Source organism: Labrus mixtus, chromosome 10 (assembly GCF_963584025.1).
Source record: "Labrus mixtus chromosome 10, fLabMix1.1, whole genome shotgun sequence".
Lineage (NCBI taxonomy): Eukaryota > Metazoa > Chordata > Actinopteri > Labriformes > Labridae > Labrus > Labrus mixtus.
This window is the reverse complement of record NC_083621.1, coordinates 15,103,840-15,127,961: the sequence shown is the minus strand read 5'-3', so window position 1 is coordinate 15,127,961 and position 24,122 is coordinate 15,103,840. Positions and strand designations below refer to the sequence as shown.

Genomic DNA, 24,122 nt, shown 5'->3' with positions numbered 1-24,122 from the left:
GCACACTGGACATATGATATTATTTACTGTTAGTAGCTTGATCTTGTTGTCTTATTTTAAGAAAAACTTTTTGATCCAGCAGATGTCGCCCTTGAGCACCAGCATGAAAACAAAACAACTCACGATGCATTGTTGTGTTAGCATGCTAATGCTAGCGCTCTTTATTTTTCTCGTATCTTCACACTGCATGTAAATTTTCACACGAAATGAGCGTGATCTAAAAACGCTTTTGTGACATTCACATAATCAGTGAGTACAGTATGTTACTCTTCTTTTCTCTAGTCCCTCAATTAAACAACTTGTATATGTCCCTTCCATGTGAACACGCCTTAGATACGACTAAGACAACATCAGAGACAGCAGGACTCGGGTGTCACACTCATTGTAGACAGTCATGACTCAGAGTTATTTTCAGAGGATATACTGGATTTCTGCTACATTTCAGTGTGAAAATCACAGATTCTTCCTTTAAAAAGGTTAGCCTAAGAAATAAAATAAAAAAAACAGAAAAACCAACAACAAACTTATAAAGAGCAGAATACAATATATTTTTCAAAATACACACCAACCATACTTTTAGACTATACATGCGTATGTATGAGCAGTGTTGTTTCTTTACTTTTGTATTCTTTCTCTTTAATTAACTTGTGATCCAATCTTACCTCTCAATTAGAGTACACCACATTAAGAGCATTAAACACTTTACCACCTCTCAATGAAGCTTTGTGAAAAGTAGCAGTAAGGCTTGTTTTGGTACAAGAATTTCCCATTTTTGTGTTTGTCTCAGCTTGATAGTTTAGTGTGTCCTTCCTTACCAGTAACTGCACAGAGTCCCAGTACCCACGCTTCGTCTTCAGCTTGTGCAAGAGCAGAAATATTGCGTTATATTTGCTATTTTATTATTTAGAGCCAAAGCTGCTCACTGGACACTTGACACAGTGAAATGGTTAGAACCTAAAGAAATATACTGCTCTACCCTACACACATACACAAACACACACGCAGCAGACACACACACACACACACACACACACCCCCACACAAACACACGACACCAAAGGAAAAAAAAAAACCTTTAGCTTTTCACAGCCATGTGTTTGCAAGGTTAACATAATAAATGTTGGATGCACACATTCTTATTCATGATCACACAAACACAAACTGAAACAGCCTGGAGAATACATTAGCAGGCTGCAGGGACGAACAACTCTTTCCTGAATTAAGTTGTGGTCTTTTTCTGCATCATCCCCCCCATTCTCATCCCTCACCCAAAGTAATCAAACTGCTTATTAACACAAATATATGCACATACAAACCCACAATGAGAACTTTGTGTCATGTCTCACAACCAAACATCCAAACAACACTCATCATGTGAAGTGAAAGCACTCAAGAATCCCCCAAGATATGAATCAGGGTCTCCTCATTGTCACACATTAACTCACCTGAATCCACATCATGAATTATATTAGCTGACAGTCATTCCTTTGCCGTAAGCCTTTTCCAGTCCTTGGACTGAACACAGTGTCCCTTTCTGCTGACTGCTCGGGAGTTGCACTGGTTTTGATGCCAGAAAGTTTTGGCTGTGTGTAGGCGGACAGAGTGGATATACTTTGGATATACAGTGTGTCTGAGGGGAGAAATAATAGAGCAGAAGTTACAGGGCTGCACTAATAGGACGTTGGAAAGCTCTTCCTTTCTATGGCAGCTTTATTAGATTGAAGGATAGATATTGAAAAAGTTAGATCTATAATGGTGATGTGACTGTAAAGGTGTCAGATGAAGAAATAAAACATCAAAGGCAGTATAAAGAAACAGATTCTTATTTAGATGTAATAGAAAGGGAAGATGGGATAACTTTAATAGACAGTAAGGTGTTTATTTTTCACTTCCCTCCTGCAGGGTGCAGGAAGGAAAAATGTCCCTGCAGGATAAATGAAGTCTGAGATTTTGGTATGAAAAGGTGTGACTCCTGGCAGAGATTGAGAGAGGCAGATTTCAGCCTCTGGTAGGGTTCCAGGTGCTGCTAGCTCGCCTCATTAGAGAATATTATCCAGCATGCCTTACAACCACCACCCATGTCCCCCACCCTCTGCTGACTGCTAGAAGGGACGTTTACTCTGTAAATCCGAGAAGCGAAAGATTGTTAGACGTAAAAGAAGACTTTAAGAGGTAGCAGTTTCCAGTTTCAATTCTCTTTTTGATTTATTTTTTCTCTCTTTGCATCTCCTGATTGATGGTCAGCTCTAGATGTAATTACTTTAAAGATAGCACTTTAGGAAATAGCTCGTTTAAAATCCAAAGTGGAGTCGAAAGGGGAGAAATAGGGTTCGAAGATAATAGAAGTTAAAAAATCACTTAAAAGACCATTTTTGTGTGAGTATATGTTCATGTGCACTCTTGTGTTACTGTGAACAGATGTGGTGTGAAAACCACAAACAGGTCCCTGCTATCAGACAGATGCGTGGCCATGTGTGGGTGGACCCAGCTGCTGGTTTCTTTTCTGTTGTCCTCTTTCAAAAGGGCCATACTTTCTTCTCTCCTACTGCCATACTTATGAAGCACACTGATGAATAGTGGTATGCTGTATCCCTGTTCAAACTGTTCAAATGTTCAAATGCTCATTGTATAATACCTTACTGTATTGTTCCCGTCAAAGAGAGTGTATAAAGCAAATTATAGTTTATTCTTCGAGCATCTATAGTTTCTTGGTTAGCGGGTTTACAAGTCTCGCCCTATTTACTTTTTAATTAGTTGCCTGCAGCGGTTTCACCAGCACCTTTCTTAACATTTCAAGCTGAGATGTTTTATTAGTAGCACCTGGAGTTGCTCAACAAACACTCTTGAGCACAATGAAAAAGACGCTGGGAAGAGCCGTTTCTCTTTGGCTCCTCGCATGCTTCTACCTTCACTCTCTCCTCATTAGCCCTTTTTAACCCCTCGTATTGCCCTTTTTGATCGCTTTGTTGCTCATGATTTATGACAGATTCTGATGAATGGTTCTTTTTGTGATTCCTGTGTTTATGTTGATTGTTGTTAAGTGTTTTATGTCTGAAACCCTGTAATTGTGCTGCTGCCTGTCTTGGCCAGGACGCTCTTGTAAAAGAGATTTTTAATCTCAATGAGACGTTTTCCTGGTTAAATAAAGGTTAAATAAATAAAATTAGTAACAAATCCACAAAAAGCTAATGGAAGAATTAGATTGCTTTGATGATTGAAGAATCGGGCTACAGTGTTCATTCTATCTGATGCTCCTACACAGTCGCTTCCCCTCCCCTTTTGTTTTGCAGTGGAGCAGGATTCATAGCTGAAAGTGAAAATGAAACTTAAGAGTTACTCTGTAAAAAGAAGTCCATCTCAGTTATATGGAACTGTTTGAGATTTTTCAAAACCAAATGAGAGCAAGAAATTAACATTTGCTTGGTTTGCACAGTTAACGTTTGCACTTTGGATGGCGACACTACAAACCCTTTTAACGAGCCGGAGAGACGTTATCCTAAGAAGTCTGCAGAGCGGAGCTCAGGCAAACTTCAGTCCCTCTGAATAAAACCCAAGATTTCAGTCAAACCGACTATGACCACGTTTCACAGAATAAACATATTCTGGATTATTTTACAAGTCAGTTGTCAAAATTTTGCAGGGCTAAAATAGTACGGACAGACAAGAACACGTGTGAAAATGCACCTAATGAACATGACAATAGAATTCAAGAAACAAAAGATGTGGTGCAGAAAACGCGTAAAATTGTGCATAAAAATTGATCACGGGAGACCTCCAAACCGCCCTCATTTCACTGGCTGATGATGCTGTTGATTCACTCTCTGTGGATGGCAGCTTGATGTTTATAAAGTGTTTACTTTTAAACTCAATGATGATTACATGAGATAAGATAAGTAGCTAGCCAGCTATCTTATCTGCTCACTGAGGTGAGACGATTGAATGAAACTCATCACACACACTTGTTCACAAACATACAAGACAACCACTCGAGGATAACAGAGGTTATCCTCAACAGATGGGGAAATTTAAGTTTAAGTTGTTCTTCGATTAACATTCATCTCATTGACTGGTTGACTGAAATGATCTCACTATTCTGTGTCCAGTCATAGCCTCATTATTTAGTATGTGGTATCCATCAGAGTTTAAATTCTCATTAAAGTATCATTGATGGAATTATAATACAGACCCACAGTGTTTAGGTATTCAAGGCACAATGTATTTTCATTGTATGAATGAAATTGAAATGACTGTGAAGATCATCTTCAGTACAGTATTGTTTAGTGGCTCCAGGCTTCAATGGCTTTGACACATACTGCATACTTATTTCTAACCTTTCACTGCTTCTCAGCCAAACTAGATTCAAGGCAGTGGTGAAGAAAGTATACACAATATTTACTTAGCTCCAAAACAGGAATTTCTACTCCAAAGAAATGTTAATGATGAGCTAAAGTCCTGTCTTAAAAGTGTCACTTTTTTATGTATCTATTATCATTTTGATAGAAGGAAGTAAATTTGCTGTATTACTTACTTACAGCTCTACACCTATTTGACAATGTTGTAATATTTACAAAATACTTTTTAGTGTCAGGTTTGTATTGTAGGACATTCATTTCTTTGAGAATTATACCACTTTGATTGGTAGAAAATCATAGTTGAAGTATTCTCCTGTATCAAGGCCCCAAACTACAAGGTGCACTTTTGACACTAGCTGGCAAAACATCAGATCCATCAGTATAAAGGTTTTGCAGACTGAACTCAAAAGGATTTTTCAATAACATCAGATATATTTTAATCTGGAGAGAAACTAGCAACAATAGCAAATCCATTACAAATCTACACAAATATTTAGGTCCATCAATCAGTCAATCATTATTTGTATAGCACCAATTCAGTGGGGGGGGGATGAGATTATATGCAGGAAGGATTTCTCCTTTGTATTCCTCGCCTTCCTGTTCTTCACACTTCTTTGCAGCTGAGGTGGAGGTCTGAGCAGGCCGTGCATGAATGCGGATGGCTGTGGTTGTGGGGACGACACAGTCTGATGGTGGTGGTTGGGCGTCAGGGACGTCAGCTCGCCTGCCAGTCTGATATTCATACATGTACTTTCTGTATATACTGTGATGAATTACACAGAATGACAGAACGAGAGTGCGTTAGAGATGAAACACATCCTGGAGCACTTTGTGGAGACTGGAGAGGAGAGCAGTCTGGTGGAGCTGGAAAACCTTTAGAAGTAAATAATCTCCTTTATTACACGCAGCCCTGCTTCATGCTTTCTTCAGGTCTAAGGCTCTTTAATGAAATATGATAGATATATAGGCGCAGAGACACACACACACCACAACACACTCAAGAGGGAACATGAGCAATTCTGCATTGCAATTGCAGCAGCCATGATAAGGTGATGTAACCAGATCATTTCCTCCATATGTGCCGAAAGATAATTTGCTTTGGATCAATATATAATATATGAATCCACAAGTATGTTTTCCAATTCCTTCTCTAGAAGTATAGAGACATTGAGTATGATTTTTTTTAAATGTTAGTTCCTCCAACTATATTAATGATTTAATGTCCATGTGTATTCTCTGTTTTGTTCCTTTAGTCCTTTCCTATACTATGTTTTTGGCATTTAAATTTGTTATACACCAGTTCTCCATCTTCCATCCCCCCTTTCTTATCTTCCTTCCTTCTATCTTCTTTCCCTCGCCCTATATGCAGAGGGAAACATCACTCGCATGGCAACTAGGCTACTTCTTCTCACATCACCTGTTTCCTCTCGGTCCTCAGCCTCTTTATTGCACCCTCTCTGTCTCTCGAGACCTATCCTGAATCTTTAATGATGTGCATCCGTTTACTTAGTGTCACTCAACTCATCCATTTTCGCTCTCACATTAGATTTAGGACAAATCCCTTACAGGAAAATGTACTTTGTATTACCGGTAAATGATTTGTACTTTGGAAGAGTAAATATTATTTCTGCTTCACTAGATTTATTGCATTTAAACACAAGTTAGTCCGAATTGAATAGTTACACACACAATGTTTGCTGAGCTATTCTCCGTCGGAGGGGAATGTAAAGGTTATTTTCAACTGGATATTTTATCACAGGTATAAAATACACAATATAGTAAGGTTAATGTAATGTTTAACTTAAATAGCAAGACTATTAACCCGGTTAATGTAAAAGCTACATTGATAAAGTAAATGTCAAATTACTACATTGTATTCATTGCTATATTTTCAGTTCATGTTTTACACAATGTTAATATTTTCCAGTGGCCTCAAGTTGTTTAAAGTATGTAGTAAAATAAGAAGAAATCATAGTATGCATTGTTGTGTATGCGAGAAATGCCTGTGTGTAGATTTGCCAGATTTTTTAAGTATGGAATCAAACTTGTAATACTAAACTGCGTTGCGGCTCTCAGACAAACAAAAGTAACTGCACTGTAATATGTCCTGTCAAATAATATTATAATGACAACGTAGCTGTATTAGTAATGAATGCATGTATATTGTTGTTAAACTTTATGGACCGACTGTTGTGCTAGCTTGGTGCTAGCTTATCCAACGTAGCTCAGACCGGAAATACGTCAAGTGACCTGTAGTTTAGTATTTTGCTAAAGACGTTCTAACAGTCGGGTTTAGAGGCAGTATGCAGTAAACTGTTTTAATATAGGCAGTATGTTAATATGTGCTGGCTCTGCCAACAATGGTTGCCACTAGCAACAGAATGTTCAACTGAAGCAATTGCAAAGAGCAGCTGAGAAAAATTCAGTCCTTATTGAGATGAATGATGTAAAACTGAAACATTTCACCGCTGACAACTGGAAAAGTACTTTGGTGTACATTGACAAAATATACACTCATTGGATATTTTAGCTATGATGGCTAGATGTGTAAATGTAATTATATGTTGGGACTGGGGGGTGTAGTTTATGGGGGGGCGGTATGGTTAGAAATATGTTTTTGTGTTTTGTAAAAGGGGTAGACCTAACTGAAATCATTTGGCAACTCCTCTCAGTGACATTTAGCCTTTTACAACACAGTAGTTAACATTGAGAGACATAGTGTAAATCTTTTTTTTATTACTTTTTATTGTCATGTCTTAACGTACAGTACACATATTTTATATTCAACATAAAGATGACAATATTTTACATTTTTATAAGTGGTGTGGTGTCAAAAAGGTTTTGTCCCCCAGTGATGTGAAAATTCTAAAAAATAACACTTACAATACAGAAACATGTATTACAGTTGTTTAAAGTAGCTTGAAGTAAAACTGGGGTAGCTTGGATCTGTATGACATAAATTCATAGATGTTTCCCTCCATCGAGGTTTTCTTCCCTTTCTCTACGATATTTAACATCTTAAGGAAGGGCAAACAAACAAGTTAGTTAGAGAGACATAGTGTAAATCTAAGCTGAACATGAATATCTTTGTAATGGAAGGATTTATAGTTGAGCTGTCTCATCATCTTAATGTGACTTGTTTGTTTATGCATTTCATGATTCTAGTTTCATCAACTGTGTCTGCAGTCAGAAATATCTCCATGTGTAAAACAGTCCTCCGGCTTGTCAGATTGATTTTGTAACATGTCTACTATATAACAGTGTGTGTATATAGCCCATTGAGGTTTATGTTTTAGGGAGCAGTGTGTCTGTATGCACGTACACAGGTGTATGAACATCACACACCCTGCGGCATAATTGTCAACTCCAAATCCTCTGCAGGTGACGTTGAGGCAAACACTGGAGGGCATCGTCATTTCCATTTCAAAAAGCTTCTTCCTGAAATACATGTGCACATGAAAGCAAGTGTGTTTTTGGATGCTAGTTCTGCAGTCTAAATCAGTGTTATAAATAAAGCCTCTCTGTACTGTGGAATCCAGCTGTGTACATTATCTATAAGGTCATGATTCAAACAGCATGAGTGACAAAGAGAGTGTGGCTCACTAAAAACATCTTCAAATATGCATGTTGTTTACGGAATGTTTTATTCATGAATGATGGTGTTTTGTATTTTGTGTAGACTACTTGTGTGTCACTGGTGATGACAGAGAGTAAATAAGTAAACAGGGTGAAATGATAATATAAGGGATCCCTAAAGTTCTGTCTTAGGAAGGTTTGTCTGTGTGATCTCATTAATCTTAATCTCCTGCTTTCTCCAGATTTTGATCCTAACCTTGGTATGATGCCTGGAATTACCCCCCTGAACCCCCTGATGCCCGGCCTCGGTATGGGACCAGCTCCCCTCTCTCAGGATTTCCCACTTGTGAAGGAGATCATCCACTGCAAGACCTGCACCCTGTTCCCCGCCAACCCCAGTGAGTTATAACATCATGCTAATCCTGCAATAGTCTCTATGAACAGATATTTCAATCCACAATAAGCAGTTGAGGGACAACATTTCTGGTGTCAGAAGCATTTGAATTTTCTCCAATATCATTGACCAATCACTTTGGTTTTCAACGGGCTTTGGTTTTATACAGAACAAAAATTGTGAAACATATCCATGTACTGTACATAGATAATAATCATCTTCTTGCAGCTCAAATTGCTATTTGAACTTGTAAAAATGACCAATGTACACTACTATGTTGGGAAGTATAACTTCATTAGAGGGTCTAATGTGATGCTCTTAACACTGACACTCAGAAAGACTTCTTGTCTTTATGAAAGGCAAGAAAAAGGGGACAATTCAGTGGTGTCATGGCAGATAACATGTTAACTTTTATTTGTTCAGATTTTGTATCCCTTTAAACCTCGAGATGGCGCTTCTTATACTATATCATAGATCATTGTATTTTATTTATTTATGATTTATTGCAATATGGGAACGTTTGATCAAAAACACCAAAGCCAATGGTTTATCATCTTTATTTATTCCTTATCCTATTAGGTCCTCCTCCACCTGCCCAACCATTAACCTGTTCACCTTTGGTCCACATTGAAATCTTCACATCAAAGTGTTAATATTCACAGAGAGTCACATTGTGTCATCTGACTGTAGGTGTGTTCCACACGATGCTTATATTTATCTCACCTCCAACATCCAATTATCCAGAGTGAGACGAGAGGTAGTGGGGGGGGGGGGGGGGGGCGCTTTGATTGATCTCACCTCCATGTTTTTAGATTTCACACTGCAGAAAAGTTTCTGCCTGGGGACTTTCTTCTCACAAGTCTCACATGTCATCTTCAAGCTGGAATAAAACAAACGCTTCTCACAGCAGCAGCAGTCGGGAATTTAGAAAAAAAAAACACACTTTTGCATTCTGTTAGACAAATATGATTATTTTACCACACCTAAAAAACTGTGCAGAAGTCTTTCCTCTAGAGCTGTGCTGTTGCCCTGTGGCTCCTTATAAACCATCACTGTCACAATATGGTGCAGAGGGAAAAGCTGATTAAAAGTTTAACTCCACCTAGAAAGTCTCTAACCCAGCGTCAGTTGAGCAAAATGAACTCAGTACTCTGCTCACATATAAACCCTGAGGCTGTGTGAGGGATCAGCTTGTCAAGATTTTACCCTCCAACTTTAGAACCTGTCACAATCACTCTGTGGCACAAGCACAACTTTTTGTCTGAATGTATGAGGCGCAGTGAAGCATACGTGGATTGGAAAATGTAACCTCACTATTTCTCACCGTTTCCCTCTCTAAGATTATATGTGCAACAAAAATCGGAAGTTGTTTTAATCTGCAGTGATTCATGAAACAGTTTTCAAACTCTGTCATGACACTCTTAACCTGCTCTCATTTTCTTCTCTGTTCCAGTTACTATTCACTCTTTGATGATCCCAATCTCTTCTAAGGATCTTTTTGCTTGTCACCTTTTAAAATGTCACCAAACAAGTTCTCAAATCCAGGTATTTTGAAAAAGCAGCCATCTGACAAAAAATGCTTTGGCTCGTTTCTACTCATAAAAGTCAAATTGCTCTACAAGCTTCAGCTCTTAGTCTACACTAAAGCCACTAAACCGTGAGAGTTGTTTTGTCAGAGAAAGCATCTTTTTGGGAGTGTCTGAAGACACTTAGGGGGCAATGGATAAAAATAGATAAAGACTTCCGATAAAAACGGAAAGACTTGTTTGTGAATTGTTTCATCTCTTAACAATGGGGCATTTCTATGTAGAACAGAATTCTAGAGCCCCCCTTTGGTTACCTTACGTTCACCTCCCTGTTTTTTTGGCAGTTCTGATGACTTGATTGTACTGTACCATGACCATCAGTGTTGTGCTTTGGTTGTTATTGGCTTCCAATTATTTTCAGCTTTACAATAAAGTAAAAGTGGAGCTGGAGATCTAGACATGACACTTTGCTCTCAGCTCCCTTTTCTGCACCGATTCACCCTCAAATCAGTCAACCCAAACAATGGAGACTGGGCTTGCAAGAAGCCTTCCTAGACTTCCTCTGGGATGGAATAAGGATTTTAAGACTTCCAGGAGGACTGTTGGCGCTAAACTTTTTTGCGTTGAAAGGATAAAGGATTTAGAATTTCCTCAGGATGCCTCCTGGACACTTCTAAGTGGTGGGATTAAAGGCATGTTCAGTTTACAGGAGACACTCAGGCAGACTTGGTAAATGCTTTCGGAATTATACTTCCCTCTAAGTCTGAAAATGCCTCAGGAACCCCCTCAAGGAGCTGGAGGACATGTCTGAAAAGACGGACATCTGGAATGAATTCAGGAACCACCGCACTCACTATATCCTGGAGCTGCAGAAAGTACAAATCCAGTGGATGGATAGAATACCTTTCTACGGGTGTTTTATGCCCTTTGGTAAAACGTATTGCACCTCTTTATAAAGGCATCTGCTCAGTTCTGTCAAATCAAAGCTGAAACGTCTTTTGAAATTTCTGGGAGTGAGTGAGTGAGTGAGTTGGTGGTTAAACCAGGTACTTAGGCAGAAAAAAAGCCTATTCTGTCAAGTTGAAAAGGTAAAAAGGGGTTGTAAAATCATAAAATATATTTGAGGATGGTTGTAGCAGCCATCCCACTAAAGCTACGTCGGCTCTCTGGAGGATGGAGCCGAGGAGAGGGTGAGAGGAAACATTAATGATGGAGGTAAATCATTACTTAATTCTGCAAGCTGTTAAAAGTACTTTAGAATGCACGACAGTGGTGTTAGAGAATGCATCTCTTAAAAACTTTAGAGCAATAGGGGCGCGCTGGTGGCGCAATGGTTAGGGGCATCATCATGTATGGAGGCTGTCGTCTCAAGCGGGCAGCCCGGGTTCGCATCCCGCCCGTGGCCTCCCTCCCGCACGTCGCTCCCCACTCTCTCTCCCTGGTTTCCGACTCTATCCACTGTCCTGTCTCTCCATTAAAGGCACAGAAGTCCAAAAATAAATCTTTAACAAAAAAAAACTTTAGAGCAATAAAGGACATGTTAGTAAACCTCTGCCTTGTGTTTATGGATTCAAGAATGATTTATTTTTATATTTGTTGTAAAAAGTTGAAGCATAAATCAGTCGCATTGTTCTGAGCCAGAGATGTTTTAGGTTTTAATTGATTTTAAGGGTTTTGTATTGATGCTAGCTGTATTGATGCGTTTAGCCGATAACATGAGGCAACAAGGCTGCAAATTCTGTTCATCACACTGAAGCTGTAACAACGAGCATCATCCCCTCTTATTGACCTGACCTCCTCACCCTGTCTTTCTCACCTTTTAGCTTCAGTGTGCATCTTCATCAAGCTCTTTTCACATTGTTGTTTTTTTTCACCCCCTCCCGATAATATATGTGTAATCATAATGATGTTCACATATTTACAAACTTAGCATTTTTTTCACCCCTTCCACTAATACGGACTCAGACTTGTTTAGGGATGTCTTGGAACAAAGAAATTGGTTGATTTAGTCTTCAGTTAATTGATCTTTTTTAATAATATATATATATTTTTTTTAATTCATGGATGCTTTTTATGTACTTTTCTGTAAGGACTTAAAACATGTAAAATGTCTCCTTAAAACAAGCTAGTTAAAAGAAAGTTCTGTCCACCAAGCACTAATGTAACCTGACAAAGTGACTTACAGTAGGATAAATAAGTCATTAGAATATGCTGACTCTGCAGTTTGTTTCTCCATGGAATAAATCACTTCATTGTGTGACATGAAGGAACTAACATGTTTACTTGAGAGTGAGAGTTTGTAAATACAGTTTATCTTCTGAAAAATAGTCCTTTGAGATTCAAACCCTCCCCCCTGTGGCGTCCCCGTGGACCATAAAGAGGTTTTTAGCAAGTCAGGGTGATGGATGGTGATGACTTGTGTTACTGTAACACACCGGCGGGTCGCCACGCAGGCAGCTCTCCTATGAGACTGAGAATAAGCCTGTGTGTTTGCTGCACGGAGGCCTCCGTATTTATCCAAGTAAGATGTCAGAATGAAAGCTTAGGAACCAAGTAATTAGTCAGCTAATGATTCATTATACATTTAAGACATGCAGCATTTGCAGAGAGAATCAAACCTAAAACTATGTGCTTAGAAAACGGCTACAAAAACAGCTTCTGCTTACCTGAACTCCCTCACCCAGTACCACGCTCCCTCCCTCCCACAATGCTCTTCACCACCTGGTCCTACTTTCACAACAGGACCCAAAGACCTCCATAGTCCTTCAGTGGGTGACAATGAGTAACAATGAGTTACCTAACTCCATTCGATCTGCAGAGTCTCTTTCCACCTTTGAGAAATCCTAAAGACCCAGCTCTTTCATGGACACTCGCACACTCAGTGGTATTGATGTAGCTGATGATATTGATAATGAGGATATTAAGGATGATTAGAAAATGCATTATGATGATGATATTGATGTGGATTTTGTTGTTGATGTGTTGTCATTACTCCCAGCTGTATGTGGCTTTGGATTCAGCCTGACATTTTTACACTGTGTAAAACTGTAATCCAAAAATCTGATGTTAGTACAATAGATTTACTGCTGTATGAGTTTTTTTTGACAGTTAGTCGTGTTTTTGCAATTTCATTTTCTCTCTACTTCTCTCTACCTTGAGCCCTGCATCCACCCTCCCCTCTCTTCACTTAGATCTGCATTTTCAAATATTCAGGCTTTAGGTATCCAGAAAAAATACATTCATGATGAATTTGGTCAAAACTGTACACTTCAAAGTCTGTCTGGCTGCAGCGTCAACATGTCATATGGAAAGTTGCTCCTGCTGTCCTCTCTGCTTCAGGTACACCTGCTCTGATTTCCATAAGTAATGCAATCACTTTCACTTCTCACATATTATTTCATGTATTTATTGTAATTTATTTGAATCCAGTCAATCAAGAGTAGTTGGATCATAGTTCATTTTCACAGCGTTTTTGCATAAATTGTGGTATTGTGCTAAGTAGTGGCATGGCAGGTATCTGAGAAGAGAAAATCCCTCCTGAAAACTGTTGGCAGCAGTGAAACAAATTAGCAAACTGGAGCTTAAAATAACAAAACACTTTTTGAACAAAAACTTTATTTTGATAATTAACCACATGACACCCATGTTTCTGCGACGCTGCACCTGTGCTTGTTTCTCTGTCCTCACTGCTCTCCCCACTCTCACCAGCATCACCCACTCATGGACCCAAAAGGTCAAATCATTTGGGACTCTTTATCGCATCTGCCAACAAAGCTTCTTCTTGCTGTTGCAGGCTATTTCTGAACTCACCTTTTCTTTTTGACTGGCCATCTCAACTCAAAATGTGTTTAATCCGCCCCAGCTCTGGAGGTCAAAGAATAAATAGACAGTCAATATTTTGCTTTCGCAGGCACATTTAAAGGGAGAGGAGGGAGATGAGGCAGAGGGAGTACTACACGGTGGCAGCCTCTTTGTGAAAAAGTTCAAAGAACGGGACAGGGCTGGCTCGGACTTTGAAAAGTTTGTTGCAACTCTTCAAAGAGCTGTTTTAGAGTGTAAGGAGCTCTGACAAGAGAGAGCTTTTGAGTCGACAGACTTCATCTTTTTGTTCAGAAGAAAAATCGGAGTTTGGATTGTTTTGTCTTCATTTTGTGACATTCATTAAGTGTTTGTGTTTTTAACATTTAGTTAATATTGTTGGTTTATTTACCACAATATTACAAGGAGTTCCAAGCTCAAGTTATACCGTTACATTTCTTAAATACTTTTATTTGTTTTGGATCATAGGAGTCTAAAAACGTGAGGCACTGAAAATCTAGAGGATCGGAGTTATGAGCGTGTTGACTCTTCTTTCTTGAAATGTAGGACAGTACTGGAGTAGTCTTTTTTTCTAACCCTATTTATAATGTTTACCTGTTTGACACTTAAAGAACTGTCAGTCTTGAAATGCTTTTCACTTCGTTTAAACGTGTTTTATGACACACAGATAATCAGACCTGTTCCTTATGTCTGCCATTATTGTTTCCCGCAGTGGTTTAATAAAAACAACGTGTTCTTACCTATGAAGACTTGAATTCATACTCAATGTGGGTATTCAGTGTTCATGGACAGCTGAATCGTTTCAATAGTTGTTTGAAATTAAACTCTTTAATTTCCTCATTAAGTTTCATTATTAAGGTCACTTTAAACCTGGTGATGTTTTTCACTCCCATAATTAATAAAAAGTCTTTGTGTCCCTACTTTTGAACAGACCTTCCGCCTCCAGCCACGAGAGATCGCCCTCCAGGGTGTAAGACGGTGTTTGTCGGCGGTCTGCCAGAAAACGCCACAGAGCAGCTCATCGTGGAGATCTTTGGACAGTGTGGAGACATCACAGCCATACGAAAAAGCAAGAAAAACTTCTGCCATATCAGATTTGCAGAAGAGTTCACTGTGGACAAGGCTCTCTTTCTATCAGGTAAGATCTCAGAAACCTCAGTCTCTCCTAATGTATGATGCCTTTTGGTGTAACATTTCAGTGGATCTGTGTCAGTGATACCTGGATACATCACAATCAGTAATACAAAGAGTTCTGAAGTGAGTCACTGAAAGTAAAACAGGTTTATTTTTAACCCTGAAGAATGTTAAGTGAGTCACAGTTAGATCGTTAAAGAATAAATCATCAATCATCTGATGAAGAATGAAAGATTTAGGCCTGTATGCAAAAAAACGATTTCCCTTTTTCACATTATTTTATAATCTTCCTGTTTATTTAATTAATTACTTCACTTAAGGATTGATTGTCGATGTGGATTTAACACTGCATCAATGTGCCATCTTCTGACAAAGACTCCTGTAATAAAGCTTAGTGAACTTGCAATATGCCTGTTACATGGCTTCCTCCCAAAAGAAACCCTGTCCAAGGCTCATGGGCATTGTACTGTCAGGGGACGTTTAACATGCCAAACACACATAGCTGAAATGATAGAAACTGTTGGCTGCATCACAAACCTGTTGGATGATATAGTTATGTATGGGACTGATGTTCCTATTCTAAGTTAAGGAGAAAGATAAAAGACAAATTGTTAGGGAACTTCAGAGAATGGTGAAAACAGCCTCTTTCCCTCTTCCCCGCTCCATAAGGTTAACTTGTAAGAAGGACGGTTCCCTCCTTAACGAAGAAAGAATGAAGAAGAATTTATACTTTATTGATCCCGCGAGGGGAAATTCGTTTTTTACACTCTGTCTAGTAAACATGCTACACAAACATGAACTGAAATACACACACATGCACAAACAGGATCCTGTGGACATGCACTAATGGAGAGGTCTCAGAGTGAGCTGTTCTTGAAATAAATAATAGTAACTGTAGACATCAAGAGCTATGTATGACTTACGAGCACAAAATACACATTCATTAACCGTGGGAAGCAAGCTCATGTTTTTTCTGTAATTGTCAATTTTCAAAGCAGTTTCTTGAACTTAGCTGTGGTTCAGTGAGCCTCTATTCTTACCGCTACATGTGGGAGCTACATTAGACAGATGACAGAGCTGTGTAGTTTCCCATAAACAATACCCCACTCACATACTTTTCATACACACCATGTACAAACATAACACCCAGTGACGCACACTCCCCACCACACAGAGATATCCTCATATGAAATATTGAAGTACGTTGGTGGAGTTGAAGCTGGAAGCAGAGAGCGCAGTCTGAAGTAGAAACTCCACAAACTCATGCTCATTTATTTTCCCTGTTTTCACTGGAACAAGCAATGCCTACTGTGATGAGTGTGTTTGTCTCCTATTGAACCACACTGGGCATCATCATTATGACCGCCTAGGGCACACACTCAACATGTGTACCAAAACACTGCACTGAACACACTGTGTTATCATTTCAAAACAAATTAAATAATAAAAAGGGTCTGATTTCACCCGAAAACCATAACCAGTCATTAGTGAAAATTGAATAAAGATGAGAGGGCGCAGAGAGAAGAAGAGGGAGTAATGAGGGATATATTGTGGTCTGTTAGCACCACTAGAGAAGTCATCGGCCTCTGCAAGTCTCTCTAGTGTACTGATGAAATGATGCAGGCCTTCTGGACTCCACAAAGCTCTTTGGCTACAGAACCTCCTCATATTCAGGGATCAACTTGTAAAGTAGGTAACAGCGAGCAAAAAGATAAAGGTAATCCAACAGGTAGGGCCAGAATAAAAAGCCTGTTTAGTGGTTTTCTCTGAATTTTCTTTGTTCTGAATTTAATTTGTTGAAATTAATCCACAAAGAGAGTCTATGACATTAGGAGTAAAGCTCATGTATTTACGTTGTTTTTTTTTGTCTCCAGCTTTTTCTTTTTTATGCTTCTATTAAGTTCACAAATCAAAACACATTCATACCTCCAGGAATGTTTTTATTTTGCATTTACAAAATGTGCAATGTCTCTCTCATACAACTATTTATTTCTGTGTGTTCATTAGCGTTCTGGAAGATGTATGTCTTCAGTGTAAATAAAGTATATTAGAAAAATGAACTGAAATAGTGACCAACTGATGTTGTTCACAGATGGTCTGTACAGCAGCTGTACTCACTTTGGTTTTAGCTAAAGGCTAACATCAGTATGACTATGTTTGTGCTAGAGTACATCCAAATCTATATCCAAATCTACAACTTTGCATTAGCACTGACTAGTTGTACTAAAGTCAAAAAGCAGCTTATGATAAAAGAAAAGTCACTTAATTTCAGTTTTTATACCTATATATGCTATTCATTCTGAGGAGGACATGATATGTGCCTATATATAGGATAGGATAATACTTTATTGATCCCCAGAGGGGAAATTCGGGCGTTACAGCAGCACAGACAAGAAAGCTCAAAATACACATTAAACAGAATAGATAAGATAAATAAAAATAAAAAGAGGGGGTATATACAGTACTAAATGAATGATGAAGTTAACTGGGGGGAATTGAGAATTGAGACAGCAGAGATATGCAGAGATATGCAAGAACATTTAACTAAAAATCACCAATGTAGAAATTTTGCTTGTGCAAGATGGAGGTCAGTTGTCATCAAAGGAAAGTTAGTATTCTGAATCAAACTAGTGGATTAGCAGTCTGGTGTCACCACTAGAGCCTTACAAAAAAAAGAAAGTAATGAAAAGTCATCATTAAAAGTTAACGGACAGTTACCACGTGTGCAGCACTAAGTGTAAATGACATTAAAATCACTGGGCAGACAGACAAGTTTTATAAACGGTTAGTCCTCAGCTTCTGCAGACGCTGTATATATCCTTCTATTTCTCCGACAGGTTATCGTATCCGCTTGGGCTCCAGCACAGACAAAAAGGATTCGGGCCGTCTCCACGTGGACTTCGCCCAGGCCAGAGACGACCTCTATGAGTGGGAGTGTCGACAGCGCATGTTTGCCAGAGAGGAGAGGCACCGACGAAAGATGGAGGAGGATCGACTCAGACCGCCGTCCCCTCCTCCCATCGTCCACTACTCGGAGCACGAGTGCAGCCAGCTGGGAGACAAGATCAAAGGTAAGAAGACCAGGAGTTATATAATACTTACAAAATAAAAAAGATAATATGTAATACACAGATGAACCTCAACTTGTGTGAAAGGGAAAAGTATTTCCTTTGAATATTGCAAGGACATTCACAAAATAATCAAGTTTTAACAGATTTAAAAAGCAAACACAAGTTAAAATGGAAGTATATATTCAAACGGTAAACAGACGAGGTAGGGAAAAGCTAAAAGGGTATTTCTTTTGGATGTGTCTTTTGTGATGGTCGGGGACACAGGATACAAAGCATTATGGGAATGGTCTGAAACTGCAGCAGGTAAACTGACAACGCAGTTTTTCTGATGTTCTAATAAATTCAGGGATTTGTTTTCAAGGGACGATACACAAACACTGTTAAAGGACGTGTATCAGTTTACTCATCCCTAGGCATACGCTCCCTCTCTCTCTTATCTCCTCCACTCTCCCTCTCTGCACTCTCCTTCCTTTACTGCTCAACTTTTACATGTTTTCCATTAACTCTCCTTGTCCCCCTCTTTCGAGCTTACCTCAAGTTTCTGGCTGAATAAACATATTTCACTAATGAGAAATTACACTTTCAGGTCTAAGTCACTGGTGCCCATTAACAAATAGTCGTGACTTTCTGCCACTCTACCATCTATCTGTTTGAGTCAAGTCTCCCAGCTTTCCCCCTCTTGGTCCCGAGTAAAGAAAAAACACTGTCATGTTATTACATTGTAGCCACGGATTTTTTTCTGATTACTTTGGGCTTCTGTGGTGAAGAAACACATCCTGGCTTTTCAAATTTAGATTTATTCATCCCTGAATCTTCCACACAGAGAAAAATGGAGGTTAAGCCCTTTTCTTAATATTCCGTTACTGCACTGCGTCTTTGTCATGACAGGAGTTAAACATTTTCACCAGACCCTTTGAATGGTTTTCATCCCCTTTATCTCTCCATGTCTCTGAGGTTTCATTGTGGTCTGTGAAGTTTTCCACTGCTGCTTACATAATGACAGTCTTTTATCTGTACTGTGTTTTATATCTACTGTACTGTGTTCTCTTCCTTAATCCGATGTATTTTTGTTCTCTTGTCCTTTTCTCTCTTTGAACCACTGTGTTCTAGTTTTTTATCTTTTTCGGTGTCTTTGCTCAAAATAACCCTGAGTCACCTGTTTCTGCCTTTTTACTGTTTTAAATATGTTATACAGAGAGCTGCTATAGATAGAATGAACAGCCCTGTCTCACATGGATTCAGATTTTTAATTTTCCTTATGGTTGCTCGGACATCTTTTTAGACATTTACTGCTTCCACTGACTGAAGTGTCCTGGAACCTGACTCTGTTTTTCTCTGTGCCCACAACCCTTGGCAGAGGACGGTAAGTTTCCTGAAGCTGTGCGTGTTCTCCTGACGTGGTTGGAACGAGGGGAAGTCAACCGCAGGAACGCCAACAACTTCTATTCGATGATCCAGTCGTCCAACGGCCACATCCGCCGACTGAGCAGCGAGAAGAGTCAGCACGAGAAGGAGATGGAGGAGGCCAAAGACAAATTCAAGACCGCTCTGTCCGGCATACTGGGTCAATGTGAGTCTTGTGTTCTATATAAGACGCTCTATCTACAGACAGTGATGTTTAATACACTTTAAACTGTATTTACTTTTTTTTTTTTTACTTTTGTATTTAGGCCAAATTTAAGTCGGGGATCACTCACAATGAGGGAAAAGTGGGTAAATAGTTTAAAGTTGTTTTGTAAAATATGTTTTTATGTGAAGTATGTGAACAGTAGGAGGCTAGAAAGGAACAAAGAGCTTGGTTTGAAGTCCATGTAAGTTTCCCGATCAAAGAACTAGACACAGCATTATTGAAAAGAAGCTAGGAAGGCAATATGCAGCCAGATGTTCTAAGCTTAAGTTTAAATCATGGTCGAGACTTTTGGTGCCTGAAGAACTTGTTGCTGTGAAACAAAGTAAGTATAAACGCACAAAGCATGTAAACCCATTATTTCTATTCTCTCTGAATAACACATAATGGTTGGATGGATGTTTTTGAGTGAAAAGGAAGAGAAGCTATCTTGTGTGATGCTAGGTTGTTTTTCTGGAGAAAGACTTAAAGGTAAGTTTTCTTTGTTTTTTCAAAAAGAGATATTTTTATACTCTTTAAATACATTTATCTTTAACCTGAAACAAAAAGGTGAGGTCAGGAAAAAAGTTGTCTTCAGACAAAAATTGTTAGTAGCCCAACTCAGTCATCGCATGAATACACTAATTGGCAGACGTGCAGTAAAGGCTTTAAGTTGAACCAAAAAAAAAAAATATATGCAGCTCATTTGCACCTTTGACAGCATTTTTGTGCAGTTGCTGGTTTAACATCACCGCCTAAGGCACTTAGTCTCCACATATCCCAGTAAATGAATGTTTAATACGATATAAACATCCTTCAACACAGAGTCCATGTTTCTTTCCTTGAATCATTAAATAGGTAAATACAACATGGAGAAGACATTCAAAGATATGATGGGTGCTTGTGTTTTTACCAGAGAGAGGGGGGCTAGCTATACTTGTTTTAGCCATCCATCCTTCCCGGCACTTTCTAACCCATAACTTTTCTTTCTATTTCTTGCATTGCTAAACTTATGTATGACACAACACAGTGACTGTCCTCCTGTGTGGAGGTTTAAAGTTGAGCTTGGGAACTCCTCTCTGTTCTTTTAAAATAAAACCAGCCTGTCGACCCTTTAAGCTGCACAACAAAGGTCTGTCTCTGATGGGATATGTCGCCTTAAAGGTCACTTCACTCATGTCACAAAAAGGCGTCTTGCCTATAGATAAATACATTGATAGATGGATAAATTGATAGATGGACAGACTGACTTGTATAGGAGCTCAAATGCCTGAAGGTCTGTTTGTGGCTTTTGCTCTCTGCTCTTACTTCTTCATCGATCTGTTCCGTCAAATTAGAGGGTGCTGGGAAGGAGCAATCGATCGCTGCACTGTTCTGTCTCTCACCACTCTGCAAACACATACACACTTAGCTGGTGGTCATATTGACTCCCCTCTGTGTTCAGTAGCACCTTTGGGATACACAGACCACCCAAACACTCCTCCATGACAGCCCACATGTCAACAGTTTAGAGATTAGAGGGAGAATTACTTTATCAATACACCGCATCTAAAATGAAATCTGACTCAAAATGTTGCTGTTCATGTACAACACACAAAGGAACTCTGAAAACCTGAGCGTTCAAGGCCTTTTAAAGACTTTTTTTTAAAGAAGATCAATCCAGTTTAAAGTTTCTACACTGTTATTTTGCAGCTTGTACCACATTCAGAAAGTAAATTGAGAAACACTGTGTTACTTTTAAAATGTTGTCATTTGGTTATTTTCCCACTGGAGCTGTGGAGCTGCACAGCGGTTAAAAGTGGCACATGTCGCATAGGTTCATTTTGACAGCTGTCAGTTGCTTAGCAAAACTTCCTTGTTAAAAATATTAAAGCAGACAAAGATACAGCCATGCTGACAGCTCTGTGAGCATACACTGACTGTACACACAGAATGTCTTGGCATAACAGTAAATCTGCCAAGACATTTATACTTCATTCCATTTTATCTTTTTTTTTTTTTTCATTTTTGTCTAGTAAGGGGCTCCCCTTTCTGGAGAAAAGAAGTAAGAAGGACAAAGAATAAAGGGTTTGAGGGCTTCATTCTGTATGAACCAAGATATGATGTTTAGTTTATGGATGTTGGAAATTGTTTGAAACACAAGTTTTGCATGTGAGAACTCTCTGACCAAACATCCAAGATATGATGCTCTGGCATCAGCACGTAAGTCGATCTGCTGGTTGCACACGCCTTCATAAACACACACACACACACACACACACACACACACACACACACACACACCGAACACATACTCAGTTAAAAGCACACAGAGTTCATAACATCCCTAGTTGACTGGACTTTCTTACTGCTCTGCTCCCTCCCACCTGCCCTCTGTCTTTCTCTCTCTCTGTCTCTGGATGGTCTCTGGTCCCTCCCTGCATCCCGCCACAGTTGAACAGATTGTGTCTGTATTCCAAGCTGCTTCCAAACAAAAGGCATGGGACCATTTCTCCAAAGCTCAGCGCAAGAACCTGGACATGTGGCGAAAACAAGTAGAGGTTAGTCCACTTTGATTTCATTCTGATGTCAACATGATTTCTGGAGAATTAGACTTTGTCCAATTTTGTTCAGCACCTGTCTCCATTTTGTATCTTTTTAAGTTCTTATTTTTATTTTGGCTGATGGTTAGAATGATTACCTCATGGAATTTAAACGTAACCAAGTGAAGAAAAAATGTCAAATCACGAGTCAAAGCAAGAAGCATAACAAGAGCAGAGTCCTTGCAACAGTAAGTATGGTACACATTAGACTGAACACAAAACAGGTGCCTTCACTCTCCAGCCAGTGTGAGATACAGACACACAGGTCCAAACCTTTACCCCTTCTCCCCCCCTCCCTCCATTACTGCCCTTCTCTGTGAATTGGATTCAAGCTGCTGGGTGAGTTTTCCATTTCTTATGATATCCAAGACGCAGCTTATTCTGAATATGCCTTCTCCCCCTGCACAAACACGTTGAGACATAGTTGCATATTCCTTTTTTTTTAAACCAAGATGCCTTTTTTATTCTTCACTGTCTGCTCAAAATGTTCTCTCTTCACCAAATGATTAGCATTAACTAACATGATGATGGGTTGTTTATAATGGAGGGTCTCTAGTTTGTTGCACTCCTGAGATGGGATATGATCAGATCTGATAGGTAAGTTTCTTTGTAAAAAGCAACAGATTTAAGGCATGATCTCAATTCTAATTGAACACACAATTATACTATTTAAGATCTCACAGCAAATGCAGCAATCAACTTGACCAAAACTTCTAGTTAAAGGTAGGTGTTGGAAAGTAAAAATGTATGCTTTCATTTTGGTATATGCTGCAGGGACATGAAAATACTGATAACAGATGAATCACCTGAATCTTTACCCATCTTTTCTGCTATTCAGGCTCATTATAGCATGTTGTGTTTAGGTGTTATAACACATATTGATGAGTATGTAGGAGGCAGGATGATAGTTGAGTACATGACTGGGGGTGTGTGACGTCAGTGAAGACCACTTTTGATTTGCTGTCTCACTCACCCAGACCTCCATGGTCTCTTAAGGATCTTCTTAGTGTGGAAACACTCAACTAGTTTCACTCTGAAGCAGTAGTATTAAAATCTACCATGAGGATAACCAAGTGTTTTCATCAGGCCTCAGGGACATTTCAATTCATCCCATGCTTCCTTTTATATTGTGTTGCATACACTGAATACTCCAAGGAGTACAACATGAGGATAGGTTTTTGTTGAAGTCACCACTGTGGGTTGACTCAGATCTGCAGAATATATCCTCATTCAGAAAACATTCAGAAAAAAATCCTTTAAAAGACATCTGAGTTGAGATTTGTCTCTTAAAGCAACTTTACTTTATTAATGATACTTTATAAGCTGTGAAAGTAGACGTTATTGACATTCAGAATGAGACCTTATAAACTTGGTTTAATTAATTTCATTACAAACAACGGTGAGTGTGTTTTTAAATGAGAGACGAAAAGACAAATTAAGTAATTTCGACTCTGTTTGTGTCTCTCTGCTGTTATACTTTAATATATTTTTAAAGTCCATGTAAAGCAAAATAAGAAATACATCTCTTACCACACTATGCATGTTGGAAATAATATGTCAATATGTCAGTCATCTATGCTAGCCTGCTAAAGCACTGGAAGCCTGCTGGAAGCTGCTGTGTAGGTGCTACATGTGGGTGCTGAGCTCAGGTTTTTTAACAATATGTTATTTTATGAAATCTGCTAAATTACCAATTGTGTTCAATTAAAAAGGTAACTCGGTTATGTGGCAGAAGGTAAGTGTAGTGATATTTTAAATGCAGTTTCCATTATTACACTATAAAACACACATTTGATGATTTCAACTGAGTTTAATGGAGACTTATTTAAAAAAATGTTTTTAACAATAAGCACTCGTACTAATACGTGACCTGTCCGACACCTCTCACAAAAATACTGGACCTTTGTTAAACAGTGATGAAATGTATTGATCTCATTTTTACTGTCATTTATGTTTTGCCCACTTCAATAAACCTTCCATGTTTACCTGCATATCTGACCCCAACCCAAAGGACAATGGTCTCCTGACAATGCAAGAACATTTCTCCTGGACCTTCAACCCT

The 24,122-nt window shown here is 38.9% G+C and overlaps 1 protein-coding gene across 3 annotated transcripts in view; it reads left to right on the top strand.

Moving 5' to 3' along the window:
- Window positions 1–24,122, top strand: part of enox2 (ecto-NOX disulfide-thiol exchanger 2) — a 126,640-nt gene that overhangs the window by 85,161 nt on the left and 17,357 nt on the right. For all 3 annotated transcript variants that reach the window (XM_061048534.1, XM_061048533.1, XM_061048535.1), the window contains 5 exons: window positions 8,171–8,326; window positions 14,599–14,805; window positions 17,639–17,872; window positions 19,230–19,442; window positions 21,912–22,018. In XM_061048534.1, coding sequence (XP_060904517.1) covers window positions 8,171–8,326; window positions 14,599–14,805; window positions 17,639–17,872; window positions 19,230–19,442; window positions 21,912–22,018 — 917 coding nt within the window. The remainder of the gene's footprint in view (window positions 1–8,170; window positions 8,327–14,598; window positions 14,806–17,638; window positions 17,873–19,229; window positions 19,443–21,911; window positions 22,019–24,122) is intronic.